The 18,145-nt window shown below is 38.4% G+C and overlaps 2 protein-coding genes across 2 annotated transcripts; both read left to right on the top strand.

Annotated features, from left to right (window-relative positions):
- The first annotated feature begins 1,208 nt into the window (after positions 1–1,208).
- On the top strand, positions 1,209–5,275 carry tpi1b (triosephosphate isomerase 1b). Its single transcript, XM_041794467.1, has 7 exons — positions 1,209–1,417; positions 3,329–3,452; positions 3,721–3,805; positions 3,951–4,083; positions 4,213–4,298; positions 4,384–4,471; positions 4,548–5,275. The coding sequence occupies exons 1-7, from the start codon at positions 1,309–1,311 to the stop codon at positions 4,664–4,666; spliced, it is 744 nt and encodes a 247-aa protein (XP_041650401.1). The 5' UTR covers positions 1,209–1,308; the 3' UTR covers positions 4,667–5,275.
- Positions 5,276–8,326: 3,051 nt separating this feature from the next.
- On the top strand, positions 8,327–9,592 carry LOC121513903 (zinc finger protein 3 homolog). The gene is made up of 2 exons (XM_041793924.1): positions 8,327–8,585; positions 8,691–9,592. The coding sequence occupies exons 1-2, from the start codon at positions 8,423–8,425 to the stop codon at positions 9,368–9,370; spliced, it is 843 nt and encodes a 280-aa protein (XP_041649858.1). The 5' UTR covers positions 8,327–8,422; the 3' UTR covers positions 9,371–9,592.
- Positions 9,593–18,145: the final 8,553 nt, after the last annotated feature.

Raw genomic sequence — 18,145 nt, 5'->3', positions numbered from 1 at the left:
TGTCTCCAAGGTGCAAAACAAAATTACAAAAGTCTGAAACACTCTGAAATCTTGAAACAAATGTACATTAACCAGAACATTTTTGCATCTCATAGAACACATTTACATAAGCAAAACACGTTAACAGATTTATAAAATAAAATAAAATAAAATAAAGAACACAACAAATCACAAAATGTAAAAAGTTTTTAAAACTTGAAACATTTTTACAAAGTCAGACATAGAACTACAAATTCCGAAATATATTTAACCAAAATTTTTACATTTTCTGAAATAAATTTAAAATTAAAAAATGTATTTAAAATCTGAAATTTACATTTTTCAAATTAAATTCAAAAAACACGTTACACTTTCACGTGAACTTAACCCACATTTTCAAGTTGTAGAACGCTTTTACAACTTCTGAAACAGATTTACAAACAGCTGTTTTACAGAAAGTGAATGTACCAAAACCAGGAAGTGACAAGTTTCAAGTTTTATAAGTGTTTCAGACTTTGAAATTTTGTATCTGACTTTTTCTGTTTTTATTTATTTTTTTGTTTTATTTTTTTAAAAGTTAAATTTGTTTGTCATTTGTTAAAAAGTATGTTGCTAAGTAAGTTTGATTTAATGAAATCTAAAACTGTTTTGATTTATGTCCATTTTTTTCATGTTTTGTAAAAGTATTTCAGACGTTGTAATTTTGTATTGCACTTCCAGGCCACTGTGAAGTCTGTCCCAGTTAAAGGAAGGTTTTTATAGACTCAGCTAGATAAAAGCCTGGGTTATTATCTTAAGTTTTACGATAGTAAATAAAAGGAAGAGAATTATTAGACTACAGCAATATATGAATAATCAAAACTAGCATCAGCTACACCAACTTCAAATGTAATGTTAATCTAAATCAAGTAGATAAATAATTAATTTTTGTGACATAACCTAAGTTTTAGGAGGGTAGCTTAACTTTAATTAGCATTAAAATGACACACAGTATTTCTACACCGTGCTTTTATTACTTGTTTTTTTATTGAAGGGTGTTCCCTTGGGGCCCAGCTCCAACAGGCAATAGCTGTGTTTCACGCAGTGAGCTTGAACGCATCATGACATTTGGCTCAGCCCCTTCCTCAGTCAGAAATGGGAGATGCGTTTGCGGGCGTGCCGCCACAAACCAATGGATCCGAGAGAGAGGAGGGGTTAAATATCCATGTTAATAAATACTCTGAGCTGCTGTCTCACGTCCGCTCTCTTACCCCAGTCAAGCACCCTGGTGGGCAGCTGGTACGGTTTTAATTCTTAAGAAGCACCCAGAAAATACTAAAACCCGCAACCATGAGCAGGAAATTCTTTGTCGGTGGAAATTGGAAGATGAACGGCGACAAGAAGAGCCTGGGGGAGCTCATTAAGACCATGAATGGAGCCACTGTCGACCCCAATGTCGGTATGTAGATTTAGACAAGGAGTACACAAAACCTTAATTTGAAATTGTTTCATTTAAACCGCTTATTTTCCTTAACGTCGCGAGTTTCTGTAACTTCGTGTTCCTGTTTCCTCTTTAAGCTCTCTCTTTCCAGTTACATTTCTCGTTCGTTCAATAAATCAATGATTCTGAACATCATCCCAGTCTTACTTCCTCTTTATTTTATGTTGTAATAGCCTTATATCCACTGTGAGCTCTAGGTTTAATAAAAATTTGAATACTCCTAGGACCCTGGTGCAGACGAACACTAGTAAATTAACACGGGTGGCAGGTTTTCAGTAATGTCGGTAATGGTGGTGGTGGGTGTGCGTTTTCAGCGGCACGTAGCCCAGAAGCCAGCTCTGCCTCTGCTGTCTGCACGAGCACACGCTGCGTTCACTACTGCTCGTTCATTAGTCTTTCATTTGCAAGTTAATGAGAGAAAGGTGTTCTTTTGAGAGCATCGGTCGTACGTTTTTATTCAAGTGTTCCAGCGAAGTCAGCTAGGCCAAAACAAAACCCGTATACATGTAAATGCGTGTTGATTCACGCATTATTCTCCCGTATACTATTTTACAGTATGACCTAAATGCAGCACGAGTAGACGTTTGCCCTGTTGCTGTCTGCTTCTGAATACATACAGGCTGCGATTCGCTGCCTCTTCTCATTCAGGGTATTATGCAGTGCTGGAAATTAAAACAAGGAGGGAAGAGTTGAATCTGCCCAGGCCTGTTCCTGATGGCACCAAGCCTGTTTGTTCGTCCTGCTGCAAGGAGGTTGTTATGCAACTGTGATATGTGTTGGTATATCCGTCTAAGGTCTGAACTGTCACTGTGCAGGCTGGCCTTGGACATTGCTCTGTTAATGTATGAATCCACCCCCTTACGGAAAGATACTGAAATGTACCACTTGCCTGTCTCTCTGGACTTTTAAATGTGAAGTTCAGCTGTTTCTTCCGCAGGCTGATTTCCTTCACATGTAACTTTTTTTAAACTTCTTTATTCAACCCACTGAACTCCCTAGTCTCATGACTTTACTCTGACCTCTGCAGAATGCAGCCATGTGTGCGCCCTTTTGGAGGCTGAACTCAGACCTTTAATGCAGAGAAGTTTGACTGTGGCCAGGAAGAAATGACCTTTCCCAAACCAATAATAACAGGAGGTGTTTAATATAGACTCCGGTAACCCCAAGATATAGTTACATTTTGAATGTCAGTGTCTACTGTACTCTGCTGGACCCAGGCAGTCTGTTCTGTGCTCTGAGGATTTTGTGTTGTATACAACACTTGACATATGCACTTTAAAGAAGTATGGCATGATAAAACCACAAAAACACTACAGAACTGAGTGCAATTTTTGTACACTGAGGTCAACTGAAGACTGTAAGAATGTTTGTTTTGCCAATTTCTGGTACTTTTGTTTACATTAAGCCTTTCAACATTATTAAAGGAGGGTGAGCTGGTTGTGAGCCTGTTTGTTCAACCCGTGGTGCTGTTATTCTGTGGGAGAAATCTGTTTGTGTAGTCCAGTAGCTGTCTAGTCTGGTTGTCCTGTACTCTGGGACAGGCTAAAGCCCCCATTTTTGGCTCAGCTGTCATTGCCACTGTCTTTTTCTTGCTATAAAGTAAACTCCATGTTAAACACTAAAATACTTTAGAATGATCTACAATAAAACATGACTAACTCTAACATACAAGTCATCACAACTACATTACTCATTATTTTTCCCCTGCCAGTCGTCTTAACATCAAAACTATGTTTTAAACTCTGCCAGCACTCTTGATATAAAGGAAGTTGGTCAAAAATATTTGTAATTGTATATATCTTTTAGCTTAATACTTGATGGGTGATACAGAGTGCTTCAAATTGCTGTTTTCCTCCTTTCCGCTCACAGAGGTTGTGTGTGGCGCTCCATCCATCTACCTGGACTTTGCAAGGTCCAACCTTGATGCTAAGTTCGGTGTTGCTGCTCAGAACTGCTACAAAGTTCCCAAGGGTGCCTTTACTGGGGAGATCAGGTATGACACATGATTCTGAAGTACTGTATATTAGTGGAAAAGTAGCACACTTAAACCTAATGGTTTAAGGCACAATATGTGGCTCTTTTCCCACATGTCTCTCTTCTCCACTCTCTTATCCCTGTTCCAGGCTGTATCCACTGCCCTCCTCTATGAACAAAGGCATAAAAAGCCTCAAAATATATCTTCAAAAGTAGCACAAGATACTGACATTTTTGAGTTGAAGGCATGATTTCCTCACTCGTGTTTGAATATTATCTTCCTTCAGCCCTGCGATGATCAAGGACTGTGGTGTGAAATGGGTTATCCTGGGACACTCTGAGAGGCGCCATGTCTTCGGAGAGAGTGATGAGGTATTTTAGAAGGATTTTATCAATGTTGTCACATTTGTTCTGATTAGTGCAAAACCCCCAGATCTGTGTTCTTTTATATCAGCAGAAGAGAGAGTTTTTTTCCCTCCTGTGTACACTCAGTGATCAGGTATCTATGTCATGTTAGCTCATCGGCCAGAAGACAGCCCACGCCCTTGAGAGCGGTCTAGGTGTCATTGCCTGCATCGGTGAGAAGCTGGATGAAAGAGAGGGTGGCACCACCGAGGAGGTCGTTTTTGCTCAGACCAAGTTCATCGCAGGTACGTGACTCCTGCGAACAAGAGAATAAGGCCAAATGTTGTAACACACCTTTTAGAGAGAGTTTGTACAAACTGAAGGACTAAGAAAAGTTGTGAAACTGAAATCTTATCGCACATTTCTTTCCACAGACAATGTAAAGGACTGGAGCAAGGTCGTGCTTGCTTATGAGCCTGTGTGGGCCATCGGCACTGGCAAGACTGCTTCTCCACAGCAGGTAAATATAAAAAAACCACAGGTAACTACTACATTCATATGTTGTAACCAATTATAATGTAAATGTTTCCTGTCTGATATCCTAGGCTCAGGAAGTTCACGAGAAGCTGAGGGGGTGGCTGAAAACCAATGTGTCTGAGGCTGTGGCCAACTCTGTCAGGATCATCTACGGAGGTCAGTCTGCTCAAAAAGGTGAAGTTTGTGTTTAAAATTCTCATTTGAGTTTCTCTAATAAATTCTCTCTTCTCAGGTTCTGTGACCGGTGGTACCTGCAAAGAACTCGCTTCTCAGAAGGATGTCGACGGTTTCCTTGTTGGTGGAGCATCCCTCAAGCCAGAGTTCATCGAAATCATCAACGCCAAGGCATAAAAAAAATAATCTGGAAAGCTGCAGCAAGACTAAGTACAGAATAGAGGCCAGCTCCATTCAGACGATCCAGCTCCATCACCCCTCACTTTCAGCACTTAGTCCTCTTCCCCTCCTTATTCAAAGTATTTGTGTAATGACGTCATTCCCTACTCTTTTTATTTTTTGTGGTATATTTGACATAAAAGGAAAGGGACAGGTTGACACATGCACTGTACTGCACTGAAAAGAGTTGAGTCCACTGAGAATAGCCCATGTGCGTACTAACTTCCACGCTGAGTGCTCAAGCTGTAAAGACGGACAATAATTACACCTTGAGGTGGACGGCCAGTCCGCACCTTTACTTGAAAAGTTTACGAAACTTTTTTCTGTAAACATTGTCACAGCTCTTGTCAATCAGATTTATTTGTCTTTTTAATACCAATGTCTCTTTTGTGTAATTATGATGTTCTGTGGCTTTTTCCTCCCTGTAGACGTGCATGAGCCATGCCCTCATTGGCTGTAGTGCCGAGAGGGGCGTGTCCATTACATGTTAATCATACTGTGTCGTGGCCAATGGGTAGGAGGTTGGGAAGGCTGTAAGGTAACATTATAATAAATGGTTAGAGACTGCATGTGTTGTCATTTTTGCCTTGAATCTGTTCTTATATATTCTTCAAAGTACCAGTTTGGATACATACTAGCAGTCTTCTGTTGGCTGGGTAATCCCAGCGATATTCTTAGGATGGCAGGGAGAGAGTGTCTTATTACAGAAGCGCCCTCCTGTTAAGACAATGCCATGCAGAGAAGCATCCAAGTGCTATTTTCATCCCAAACTCGCAGCAGAGAGATGTGTAGCTTTGCCTTTACAGACTAACAGACACTTATTAGACCAAGAAATAAAATCCAACACACAGGACTCATTTAAGACACCATGACTTGTCCTTGTCATGAAAATGTAAATTCATGTAGGAACAACTTTAGCCTGATTGGTTCCTAATCTCCTTCTTAAAACATGGCATTTTCAACACACTGGAAGAAGCAAGAGAGTGAAAGTTTCTCTCAGGAGCAGACCAGCTCATGTATTTTCCCCAGTTTGACACCAGCCTGACATGGAGCAATATCATTACACTCATTTGTAGTGGTGTGCCAGTCTTCTATACTGTAGTATTCATAATGTATTTTGAATTAGCTGTGAGACTTTAAAAATGGTCTTTAGTCAATACTTTTTCAACTGAGGTTTGTCTCTTTTTGTAAGTGCGTCACTGTGAGTGGCTTGGATGCAACACAGTAGTTTTTTTTTCCTTCCAATCTGCATGTCTGGCCTCTGCCAATACCTGCAGTTAACCAAATATTGGCCTTGCACCCTGTCTTTTTCTTTCTTATCTTGCTGTTGTGTTGAAACAGCCACAGGACTGAAGAACTTGACTACGGTGACTACAATGCTTTAGGTATGCTGAAGTTAAATGACAGAATATTTAAGAAATGTAGTGTGTTTGAATTATTCCTTTAGAGAGGTATCTTTTATAGAAAAGGAAGCATTAATATGACAAAGGCATCATTGTATCTGCGTCTGTGAAATTAAACCCAATACAAATACATTCATGCATGGACTTGGGAAGGCACTGAAGCATTAGTATCTTTCAGAATATACATCACTGCTTATGACTGGGTCTCACTTTTGGATGAAAATTCCAGAGCTACCCCTAAGACTTATTTGTAGTTTTTAATTGTGCCCAATTAATTCTTTTTTATTGTTGGACATTTTGTTTGGAATACTCTCCAAGTAGCTTTGGGGCTTCTGGATCCTTAAACTATGACAAATCATGATTTAAACTATTTGTAAACAAGGAAAACTAGAGGGTTTCAAGGTGACACAGAGGTTAGTGCTGTTGTCTCAAAACAAGACCATCAGACAGGGCTTCCTGTATGGAGTTTGCATGTTCTCCCTGTGAATCCATGGGCTCTCTGCAGGTACTTCAGCTTTCTCCAGCAGTCCAAAGATATGCTCATTAAGTAAAGGGGCGATGCTTAATTGCCCGTAGGTGTGTGTGACTACTTGTTTGTCTCTTAAGTCAGCCCTGTGATTGGCTCTTCACTCTTTTGACTCTTTGGGTTAAAAAAAGGGCAAAGAAAAGAAAGTCATTAAGATTCCTTTCCATATCTATCAGTGTTGATTTTGGCCACTATTTTTAATTTTAATCTTAGTTTTGGTCTTTATATGAAATGCATTTTAGTTTTGGTCACATTTTAGTCATTTCTATCCTTTTTAGTTTTAGTCTGTGAAAACTCAAAACATTTTAGTCTAGTTTTAGTCCATAAAAAGTCCTCACATTTTAGTCTGTACTTTTAGTCCAAGCATTTATTCTCTTGCCTAAATCTGGTACCAAATCATGTTAGTGTGTTCTATGCACTCTGCCAAACGTTGATTTCTACAGCTGAGAGACAGAATAGCTACAGCTAAGTTGTTTTTTGACAGATTTACCCACTGTGGAGAAATATCACGGATTTTGAATGTCTGGCGAAAACTACATTATGTTTATAGTCTAGTTTTAGTCATATTTATGCAAACTAAATTTAGTTTTAGTCATCACAGATCTATTTTTGTCAGCTTTAGTCTAATTTTTGTCATTGAAAAAAAGGGTGTCGACAAACATTTTCAGATATAATTTTATTAGACAAAATTAACACTATCTATATATTAATCCAAAACAGTTTTATCTTGGTATTCCCATTGTATATTTTTTGTCTTAATGGCCATGTTTCTTAAAATTGCCTTTATCTTTTTCTGCAACATACTTATGAATTTGCTTCACTCTTCAGCGTTCGATACAATGACATTGAAGACCTTTGTTTCTGTATTCATTCTGGACATTAATTTCCTGATAAGTTGCCTCCCTGTGCACAGATGGAGACTGTGCATTGATAAATATGACTTAGTTTCACTGAATTATTTTGCCTTATAGAATAAAGACTCCTAACTTTTAAGCCAAGACTTAAGCAGTGTTTCCCAATGTATGGGCCAGGGCCCACTTATGGACCCTGGGGGTCACAAGAGGCCTCTTAAACATATATTCTTGAAATTTAAAATCAAGTTCTAGATTATCATAAATCACTGAATTACATGTTAAAATGTTGTTTGGAAGTCCAGGACGCGACAAAGCACAGCCAGAAGCTTTAACTTACATGCCATTTTTTTATCATTTAATTTGTATAATGAATGTATAAATGCTTTATTTTTGCCTTTACTGATCATGACACTAAGCAGGAAGAAAATACTTTTCAACCTAGCCCCGCCTAAAAGAGTTGGGGCTTTTGAGAAAGCATCTGGGACTTAAGCCTGGTGAGCAACCCCCTTGCTCCGCCTGTGGTCCAGCATCAGTGCCTGACCTTGTGAAGAATGAATGGGCACAAACTCCCACCAAAAACATTTTAAAACCTTGTGGAAAGCCTTCTTAAAAGAGTGGAGGCTGTTACAGCTGCAAAAGGTGGACTAATTTCATATCCAAGAACGTGTATTTGAAAACAATTTTCATCATAGTCCCTGTTGTTATAGTGCATAATGTTACTATTGTCCTTTAATGCCATGCAGCTCAGGAGAATGGTTTTTAATACTCCGCTCCAGCAGGGGGCGATAGCTCCCCACATCGATCCCGCTTCGTGCCTCTTGCTCATGTCTGTGTTTACAGTCGAAGCGTGACGTGCAGGGAGCCGTAAGAATACGTTGTATAGCATAACGTTAACGGAGAAATATCAAGTTTTCATCGTAAAACGTTCAAAATGCTTTCACTGCGAGCTTTCCTTACCGACAGGCTGATGGTGGCGGCGGAGGAGATATTCGAAGTTGTCGAGAGGACAATAGCCGAGTACAAAGAGGAGATTTTCCGCTCCAAAGATCTGGAAATCAGTCATCTGAGGATGCAGCTGAAGCTTCTCAAGTCAGGTTGGTTTTATTGGAATTTGCCTTCAACCAAAGCTTGATTTTTTTTGTCCTTATTATCTGTCAAAGTGCACAGTATTGATGTCTTTATTCGTGTTATTTGTACAGAGCCCATAGACCGAAGCATTGAAGCTGATCTCGAACAGCACACCCATCACCACCACCACCATCCTCCCCCTCCTCCACCCCAGGACCATCAGTCAATTCCTGCAGTGGAGGCTCATCCTGAGTCTCAGCACCCTGGGGAGCAAGAAGAGGGCAGCAGCATGGACCAGGGGCACCCAGAGCCTTCACAGGTGAAGACAGAGCAGCAGCAGCAAAACCACGGGGATTTTTGGATGGGACAAGAAGCAGCAGAGCAGCTGGACAGCCTTGAATCAGACATCAAAGACTTCATCCCTGCATCCCCCTCTAGCTTGAGAAACAGTCTGCACGAGCCCATATTAACCTTCCATCTAAACCACCACCACAACAACAACAGCAACAGCAGTGGAGAGGAGGGCAGAGAGAAGCCATACTGCTGCACTGTTTGTGAGAAACGCTTCAGTAGCTGCTCCCACCTGGCTGCTCACATCAGGACGCACACAGGAGAGAGGCCGTACATATGTGAAATATGCAAAAAGACTTTTATCACAACAAGCGCCCTAAACAGACACCAGACAATTCACAGTGAGGGCAAACGCTTTATCTGTAATGGTTGTGGGAAGTCATTTAAATGGATGGAGTCTCTGGGCAGGCACGTTAGGAGTGTTCACAAGAGAGAAAGTGTGCCTGAAGAATCTCATTAGAATCAAATAGATTGGTGTTTTTTCCCCCTTTCTCATTTATTTTAGTGTAAATGTGTGCAAACAAAGAATGTATTGTCTGTTTCTTGTGTTAGGTTGTTGTTAAATGTGCATGGACCTTGTTAAGCCTTCTGTATATCAACAGTAGATAAAGGAAAGACGTGTAAGAATACATTCACAGGGGTTGAATTTTCTCAAATTGCATTGAATAAATGTTGGAAGCAATACTTGTTTGAGTTTGGGTCGTTTTTTTTTTATCTCAACTGCAAAAAAATTAAGATGTTCAATAAAATTCCAGTAGGTGGCAGTACCAGCCTCCCTTTCAAGAACCCATCAATATTTGGCAGTGTTCAGACCAGTTTAGACTCCTGTGATTTACTCAGCATTTTTTTTCTTATCTTCTTGGAAGTTATAGAAAATTTCAGTAAAGATCCTTCTTACAATCAATATATTAAAACACAAGGGTGATAAGTTAAATTAAGTGAATATGTCTCAAGTGATTGTAGTATGAAGACATCTGTGTCAGAAAGGTGTAGTCACTGTTTAATTGGTTTTCCTGGCTATCATTACACCTTGAGGACAAAAGAACACTTCAAGCTACTCATCGGAAAAGTTATTGAGTCAGGAGATGGATACGAAAACATCTCCAAGGCACTGAACATCCCCCCTTAAATCCATCATCGAGAAATGGAAAGAACATGGCCTTTGACTACTCTGAAGGAGTTACAAGCTTCAGCTGCTGAGATGGGAGAGACTGTACAGACAACTGTCACCCAGTTTCTTCACCAGTCAAAGCTTTATGGGAGAGTGACAAAGAAAGTCAAAACCTGTATCAAATCTTGACTAGAGTTTGGAGTAAAATTGTCCAGATGCACAAGCCTTATTGAGGCCTATCCATACAGATTCAGTGCTGTGATTACAGCCAAAGGCGCATCTACTAAAAACTGACAATGGACAGGACAATGATCTGGAACATCAACAAGTCTACCTCTGAATGGTTAAAAAAAAAAAAAAAAAAGACAGTTTTGGAGTTGCCACAGACAAAGTCCTGACTTAAATCTGATTGAGATGCTGTGGCATGACATTAAATGGGTCATTCATGCTTAAAAACCCTCCAGTGTAGCTGAATTAAAACAGTTCTGCAACGGAGAGTGTGTCAAAGTTCCTCCACAGCAATGTGAAAGACTTTTTGCCAGTTATCACAAATGCTTACTTGCAGTCTTGCCTCCAAGGGTGGCACAACCAGTTATTAGATTTAAGGGGCAATGTTTTTCACATAGGTGAGGGGAGGTTTGGATTGCTTTTTCCCCTTAATAAATGGAATCATTAAAAAACTGCATTTTGTATTTACTTATATTATCTTTGTCTAATATTAACACTTTTTCATGATTCGCAACATTTAAATTAGACATATGCAACAAAAAGAGAGAAATTAGGAAGGGGACAAATGCTTTTCCACAGCACTGTGTATGTCTGTACCTTCTAGCATAACTTATCAGGGTTGGGGTCTGAGGTTTTTGGGGTTAAGTTAACATTTTCCATAAAGGGGAAGGGGCAAGGGTTCAGAGTCAGATGTTAGAGCAGTGGTTCTCAACTGGTGGTTTGGTACCCAAAAGTGGGTCACGAAGCCCTTTTCAGTGGGTCATGGATGTGTGCCTGGAGAAAAAATATGCGCTAAACTGTCTATGAGACTGTAAAACATGCATGTTTTGTCCTGTTTCATTGCTTTGTTAAACCTTGTACTGTCTTAGGCCCACGTGTTACTATTTTTTTATTGAATATATTTGATTGACCAAACAATCTCCAAAATTTGAGTTGCAAGTCTCCTTGAGGAGTTGATGGTGAGTCCCGTGACTCAACCAGTTGAGAACCACAGTTAGAGGGTTTATAGGTGGGACAAAGAGCAGAATTCACAGCTCGGTATGAGTTATCTGAAATATGTTGTTTGTATTTTCATTTGTATATGATTCTGTGGGTTATTGTTTGCTTTGATTGCTTTTTTTAATGCTTCTGTGGAAGCAGTACTGAAGACCAAGGCAGATGTCACAATGGGGATGTAACGTATCGTATTGTATTGTATCATGTCATGTCATATACATACCATAGATATTGTATCCTATCGATCCGATCATGTCATATCATATCACATCAGTTCATATCACATCATATCACATCATATTGTATTACTTCATATTGCATTGGATCAAATCCTACCCTATCATACTTTATCATATCATATCATATTGTAATGTATGATGCCATATTGTCATTATTCTATTCTTCATATTGTGTCTTATTGTATCATATCGCATTACTTCATAGTGCACTGGATCCTTTCATATCGTATTGTATCGCATCGCAATGCATCGCAACACATTGCAACACTTTGCATCATATCGTATCGTACGGTATCGTACCTTATCGTATTGTGTCATATCGTATCGTTTTGTATCGTACCTTATCATCGGATCATATCGTATTGTATCAAACCTTATGGTGTTGTATCATATCGTATCGTACCCTATCATAACATATCGTATTGTACCCTATAGTATCCTATCCTATCCTATATACCTTATTGTATTGTATCATATCATATCAAATTGTACCCTATCATATCATATCTTACGGTATCATATCATATCGTATCGTACCCTATCGTAAATTATCATATCGTATGGTACCCTATCGTACTCTATCGTGCTCTGTCGTGCCTTGTCGTATCGTATCTTACCCTATCGTACTCTATCGTTCTTTGTTGTATCGTACCCTATCGTACCCTATCGTACCCTATCGTGCTCCATCGTACCTTATTGTATCGTACTCTATCATACTCTGTGGTGCCTTGTCATATCATATCTTATCGTACCCTATTGTACTCTATCGTGCCTTGTCGTATCATATCATATCGTACCCAATCGTACTCTATCGTGCCTTGTCGTATCATATCGTATTGTACCCTATTGTACCTTATGGTACCATATCGTACCCTATCTTACTCTATCGTTCCTTATCATATCATATTGTATCATACCCTGTTGTATCGTATGGTATCGTATCATATTGTATTCTACACTGTGCTCCACCTTGCCGCCCTTTTTGGGGTCATTATGAAGCCATTCCTTAGATCCAGAGTTGTACCTGGGTTTTTGTCATTGTAGGGGCTGTGTGTTACCATGTTGACCTGAGTGTGCTTGTGCAGGAGCAGAAATGGTAGAAAGTAATGTTTTGTGTAATTAAAATCTATAGCTTGAATATAAAACCTTGTGTTAGATTAGCAGAGGTGAGTGTTAAAGCTTAGTTTAAATAGTAACTCTCTTTGATCTATAAAAACATGGAGGTTAAAGGTTCAAGGAGTCAAAAACACATTTCTATAGTCTTTTTCAGTTCATACATTTATGTGCTTCATGTGTTTGCTTGATTGAAAAGGATCTTGAGATGCTGAAAACGACTGAAGTGCATCTTGCTCTTCATTCACATCTCATAAAGCAGAACATCTCAGTGAAATGGATTATTATTTCAGGGTGCACTCATTTATTGAGATTCCTGAGAGCTCTCATGTGCGTGCAGGCTCTCTGTGCAGTAAACCACTTAAAACAAGTGTGCAGAAAGGACAGTTAAATGAAACAATTTCTCTTTAGAGTTTAAAATCTGGATTAAAAATAGATAAATCATTTGGGTCCAAATCATATTGTCAGACCTGAGGGCTGGGGGGCTGCTCTGAGCAGAGATTTTAGGAAGCAGGGCCAGTATCAACTCCAGGAGTGGCTTCATTGTAAAATTTTACAAAATAAAATTGATTGTGCCAGCAATTTGATGCCTTGATATGATATCCATGGATCGTTTTCTACAGGCTGGAATAAAAAGTGAGGAGGTCAGAGAGACCGGTTACACAAATAAAAAGCAAAACAGCTGTTACTGGATGGCACTTGGTCGATGCTGCAGTTTTTCAGTTGATTCAAGCTAAGGTACAACTCTTGCAGGAGAACGATATTTTTATGCAAGTCAGTGATCCTTCCGTGACCAGGAGAAAAAAAAAATTATCCAAATAAGTGAAACAAGAATTTTGGCTATAATGTGAAATTGGAAATCGAGGCAGGCTTGCCCACAGAAATGACTGGGCCCATGAAAGACTCAGAAAATGGCCATGGGATCTGATGACCTTGACCTTTGACCTCTAAATTTGAATCTGATCTTTCATGAGTCAGACTGGACATATGTGAGATCCTGAGTTCACCAGAAAGATGTAACACAAGGTCATATGACCCTGACCTTTAACCCACATGTGTAGAAATCTAGCAGGATCATTTTTGAGTCTAAGTGGAGATTTGTGCTAACCTGGCACACTCATAGACAGCGTTTGGAAAAGCGCAGAGCCTTTGAAAAAAAAACCCAGAGGGTCATTGGATAAACGTTCTGTCTGTCACATTTTTACGGGCCAATCAGAGCAACAAAACATGTATCATACCTGCTACCGAGCTGCGCCCCTACAGAAGGAGTAAACTCCATATAGAACTGCCTTACCCCAACCATGGCGACTGTAGACATGTCGTGAATTGTCGTAAGTCCTGATAAAACTGGTAATTTAACAGCACAATGGCTAATGGCTAATGAACAATGGCTAACGTGACCAAGTTTACTAAAGATTTTACAACTTCAGTGACAAGAGAAGTAGGATTACACTCACTCAATGCAGTTCAAAGGTTCACACTAGGACAGCCAAGAATAATCATATTATTGACTACTAATACAGGTCTACAATCAGTGCACAATTTTTTTCAAAATCATGATTGCCCTCATACTTTTATTGTCCCTTTCAGCACACTGTGGTTAATCCTCTGCAGATTCTTGTAAAATGTAAAATGAGTACTCCACCACTGCTCCTTTGGCGTATCATCTCACTTTAAAAACTCACAGACAGCTCAATGGACAAGTCAAAAGTCATATTCCCCTTGTGTTATCAGATATTTACCTTTTTGCTGTCCCCTTATTTCCTTTTAAATCCCCAACAAGGTTCTTTTTCCATGGTTCAAGTTCATGTTAAAATCTTGGCTGTAAATATAAAGCAGGTCTGTATCCAAACAGGAAGTCAGTTACCCTTAGTTTAATTTAGAAAAATACAAAATGACACAATAAAAAGTTTTAAATGCAAAAAAGTGGAATTTAAAAAATGTGATTAAAAGGATTAATTGTGATTAACTTAAGTAATTCTGAGATTAATCGCTATCCTTTCAGTCCTTTGACAGCCCAGTTAAACCCTATAGTTAGGCTGATCTCAAACATTTTTTCCTTGTTACAAGCATTCTTTAGAAAGTTATGATTATAACCTTTTTTTGTTTCTTTTTGGTTTGTTAGTTTTAAATACTGGAATGGTGAGCCATTCTGATTGGCCCAAACATAGTTTGATGGCCATTCTGGCATTTGCCCAAACTCCAGATGGCCAGTCCGCATCTAAATAACATCCCTTAGTCAGAGAGGGCATTTATGCAAAAGTTGAAGGAAATCTCTCAAAGGGCTCTTGAGATATTGAGTGTATCATAACTGACCCTTGACCTCAAAAATCTCACCAGATCCTCCTTGAGTCAGAGTGGACCGTTTTTGCAAGGAAAGAAGAAAAACCCTGAAAGCTTCCTTTGGACATTGTATTCGCCAGGAAGGGATAAACATAAGTCCTAATGACCCTGACCTTTGACCTACCACCTTCATCCTTGTGTCAGAGTGGATATTTGTGCAAACTTTGAAGCTTGTAAATTAGCTTTGGGAATTGATAGTTAACATTATTAGTAACACAAAACTATGCTGTCAAACTGAAAAATAACATCAATGTGGAGAATAATCTGACATAGTTGACCTTTCTGTGCGCCTAAATGCCTGTTTTCTTTAGATGAAATTTCAAGGATACGTCCTCGTATTAACGTAACTTCTGTGACACTCTTTTCAATCCATAGTTATTTTCAACAGCTTTTAAAAAGCTTATTCAAGGAAATGCATTAGCATGCTAAGTATGTGCACACATTTATTTAGGACCTTAAAGAGTGTGCCATATTTGGGCAACATTTTTTGGATTTTATGTGGCTGGCATGACTTTAGCTTCACCTCTAACATTAAATCTTTACAACACAGTTAAAACAGAGCTGAGTCGATGTGAGAGAGTGCCAGTTTATTAATCATATAATAAAAACAGAGTGTTGATCTGTGGCCTTGTTTAGTTAATTTACACTTACTGCTTTCATATGAAAAACCACAAGTGCTAACAAATCATGATCGCTCTTGCACATACTGTCAGATCCTCATCTGTCTTCAATTATGATAAAATTAATTACAGATAATTTCATAAACCACAGGGATGCACTTATGTAAGTCCTGTGATTTAAGACAAGCCTGACACTGTGTTATCATGATGCATTAGCAGCTCAAATGTGCTGCTGAAAGTAGGTCAGAATGAAAGGAAAATTATTGTTTGGATTTTTTTGTCCTACATTTGAAATCAGCTGCTGCTAAAAATATTTGTTATGCATCACAAATGACCAAAAGAGGCTGTAGTGAAAATGCCAGGCTTGTATGAATGCAGTGTTAAATTTCTTTTGTCTTCCATTCACCCTGAGACACGTGTGATGAAGAGGACTGATGTAGCGCTAAGAATATCCTCCAGATGTGACGCCACCAGAGAGGAAAAAAAAGTCACATTTGTGCCACCAGAAGATACTTTACATTATTTTGACACACTTATTCAAGGTGACTTTAAATGACACACAGTGAAAACCATACTCCATACAGTACTCACTCACTGATCATTTTATTAGGTACAACTGCCTACTACTCATCACAGCAAATGTGCAGTAAGCCAATCATGTGGCTGCAACCAAAATGATTTCTTTGGATTACATGCACACTATAAGTAAAATATAACTTCAACAGGAACAGTAAAACTAATCCTTATGTGCCCTTTTAGAGCTAAAAACAAAGCTGCAACAACCTGCTGACAAACAATAAGCTCTGTAGTACTTCAAATAAAAAATAGCCCCCATTTCATTCAGCTTATACTGCACTATTACAATCAGCTCTCCTAATTATACAAGAGGTTTAACAGCAGGGGGGCTCTTTGAGAAAATCCTGACAATAACACATTATTCTAAAGTGCAGAAAATTAAACTAGATGTTGTGGTACAGTAAAGTTTTGGGGCTGAAGATGAAAAAAGAAATCAAAATACTGAGCAAAGACTTTTGGTTCTTCTTAAACTTGCGCTGATATAATGGCTATAAAACTAGCAGAAATGGTCACATCTGCTAATAAGAGCTTTATACATTTAAAGCCAATATCAAATATCATGTTGGAAATTCATGTTCATCTGGAGCTTAGCCTAAGTTAAAGAGGATCCAGGGTAATTAAATGTAAATATTATTCTCATAAAGCAGTTCAATGCACCAATGTCAAACCCTTTTAAATAAAAATACATTTTTGATACCAAAAATTTGTACATCACTTGGGGAAAAATGATTGCTCCACCTGACTCAACATTATTTTAAATATCTAAATCAGGGGTATCAAACTCAATCACAGCAGGGGCCGGATTCAGGATTCAGGACTAACCTGAGGGCCTAACAGGGTCACCTTTTTAACCAGAAACTGTCAACCCTGTTTATCCGGTGATAAAATATGGGGGAAAAAAACAGCACTGATAATAAAAATTTTGATATTTAAAAAGTTTAAAAGATAAGTCTAAAGGCTCAAATCTGAGAAAAGTAAATTTATTAGTTCAAAAAGGTCAAAACATGAAATTTAAAAATAATGGTTTGGCAAGTATATTAAAAAAGAAGTCAAAATAATGAGTTTAAAGGTGAAAATATGAAATAAAATTTGTAATAATGAAATTAAAAGTCAAAATATGATTCAAAATTTTAAATTGTGTGCCAAAAAGGTCACTATGGGATTATGAAGTCAAAGTTTGGAGTTGAAAATATGAGGTAAAATAAAAAAAAATAACTGGTTCAAAAGGTCAAACTATCACTTAAAATTTTAAATTATGAATCTTAAAGCTCAAAATATGACATGAGAAGATTAAATTATGAGTTGAAGTGCTCAAAGTTTGAAATTAAAAGTCAAAATCCTAAGTTTGAGTCTTAAATGTGAGATGCTAAATTGAAAATGTGAAATTAAAACAAATAATTTCTCTTCCTGACTTCTTATCTAAATATTTTCACTCCCTACTTTTTCTGATTTTGTGGCTTAACAAGGATATCTTAAATCATCAAGGATAAGTTCACATTTTTATACTCGAGGAAATCTGCAGACCTCATACTGATGGGCCAGTTAGAACAGAAATATGAGATCATCTTGTAGGCCAGATTTAACTGTTTGACACCTGTGATCTAAATGTATAAAAACAATTATCATTCTAAAACTAAACTTGGTACAAAAAGTAAGGAAATTGTTTGGCAGATTATGTCTTTGTTGTAACAGTGGTTCTTGGCAATAAATCTTATACAGCTGAAAAGTCTGTTTATTACCCTTTTAAATGGTGCCACATTTGTAAGGAACATGCATTTGTGGGATGAGCAGCAGAGCTGAGTATTTCGATTGTGCCAATGAAAAATTTGCCAGATCTTCTCTGCCAATGCCATAAAGCTTATCTGCCACTGACTCTTGTTTGGTGTTGTTTGGTGGAGTGGTTGATTGAAGTCTGAAGAAACCAGATATATTGAACAGCCCTGCACCAGTGCACATGTTGCCAGTGCTAAAGCAAACAGTCCTGGCAATAACGGCAGGCCTCCTGACAT

Source organism: Cheilinus undulatus, linkage group 8 (genome assembly GCF_018320785.1).
Source record: "Cheilinus undulatus linkage group 8, ASM1832078v1, whole genome shotgun sequence".
NCBI lineage: Eukaryota > Metazoa > Chordata > Actinopteri > Labriformes > Labridae > Cheilinus > Cheilinus undulatus.
This window is presented reverse-complemented; position numbering and strand designations above follow the sequence as displayed.

Excerpts from the sequence above, each read along its gene's own strand:
- tpi1b (XM_041794467.1), top strand. The coding sequence starts at position 1,309 with ATGAGCAGGAAATTCTTTGTCGGTGGAAATTGGAAGATGAACGGCGAC. Across the intron at positions 3,453-3,720 it reads GCCTTTACTGGGGAGATCAG|CCCTGCGATGATCAAGGACT; the intron begins GTATGACACATG and ends ATCTTCCTTCAG. Across the intron at positions 4,472-4,547 it reads TGTCAGGATCATCTACGGAG|GTTCTGTGACCGGTGGTACC; the intron begins GTCAGTCTGCTC and ends CTCTCTTCTCAG.
- LOC121513903 (XM_041793924.1), top strand. The coding sequence starts at position 8,423 with ATGCTTTCACTGCGAGCTTTCCTTACCGACAGGCTGATGGTGGCGGCG. Across the intron at positions 8,586-8,690 it reads GCTGAAGCTTCTCAAGTCAG|AGCCCATAGACCGAAGCATT; the intron begins GTTGGTTTTATT and ends TTATTTGTACAG.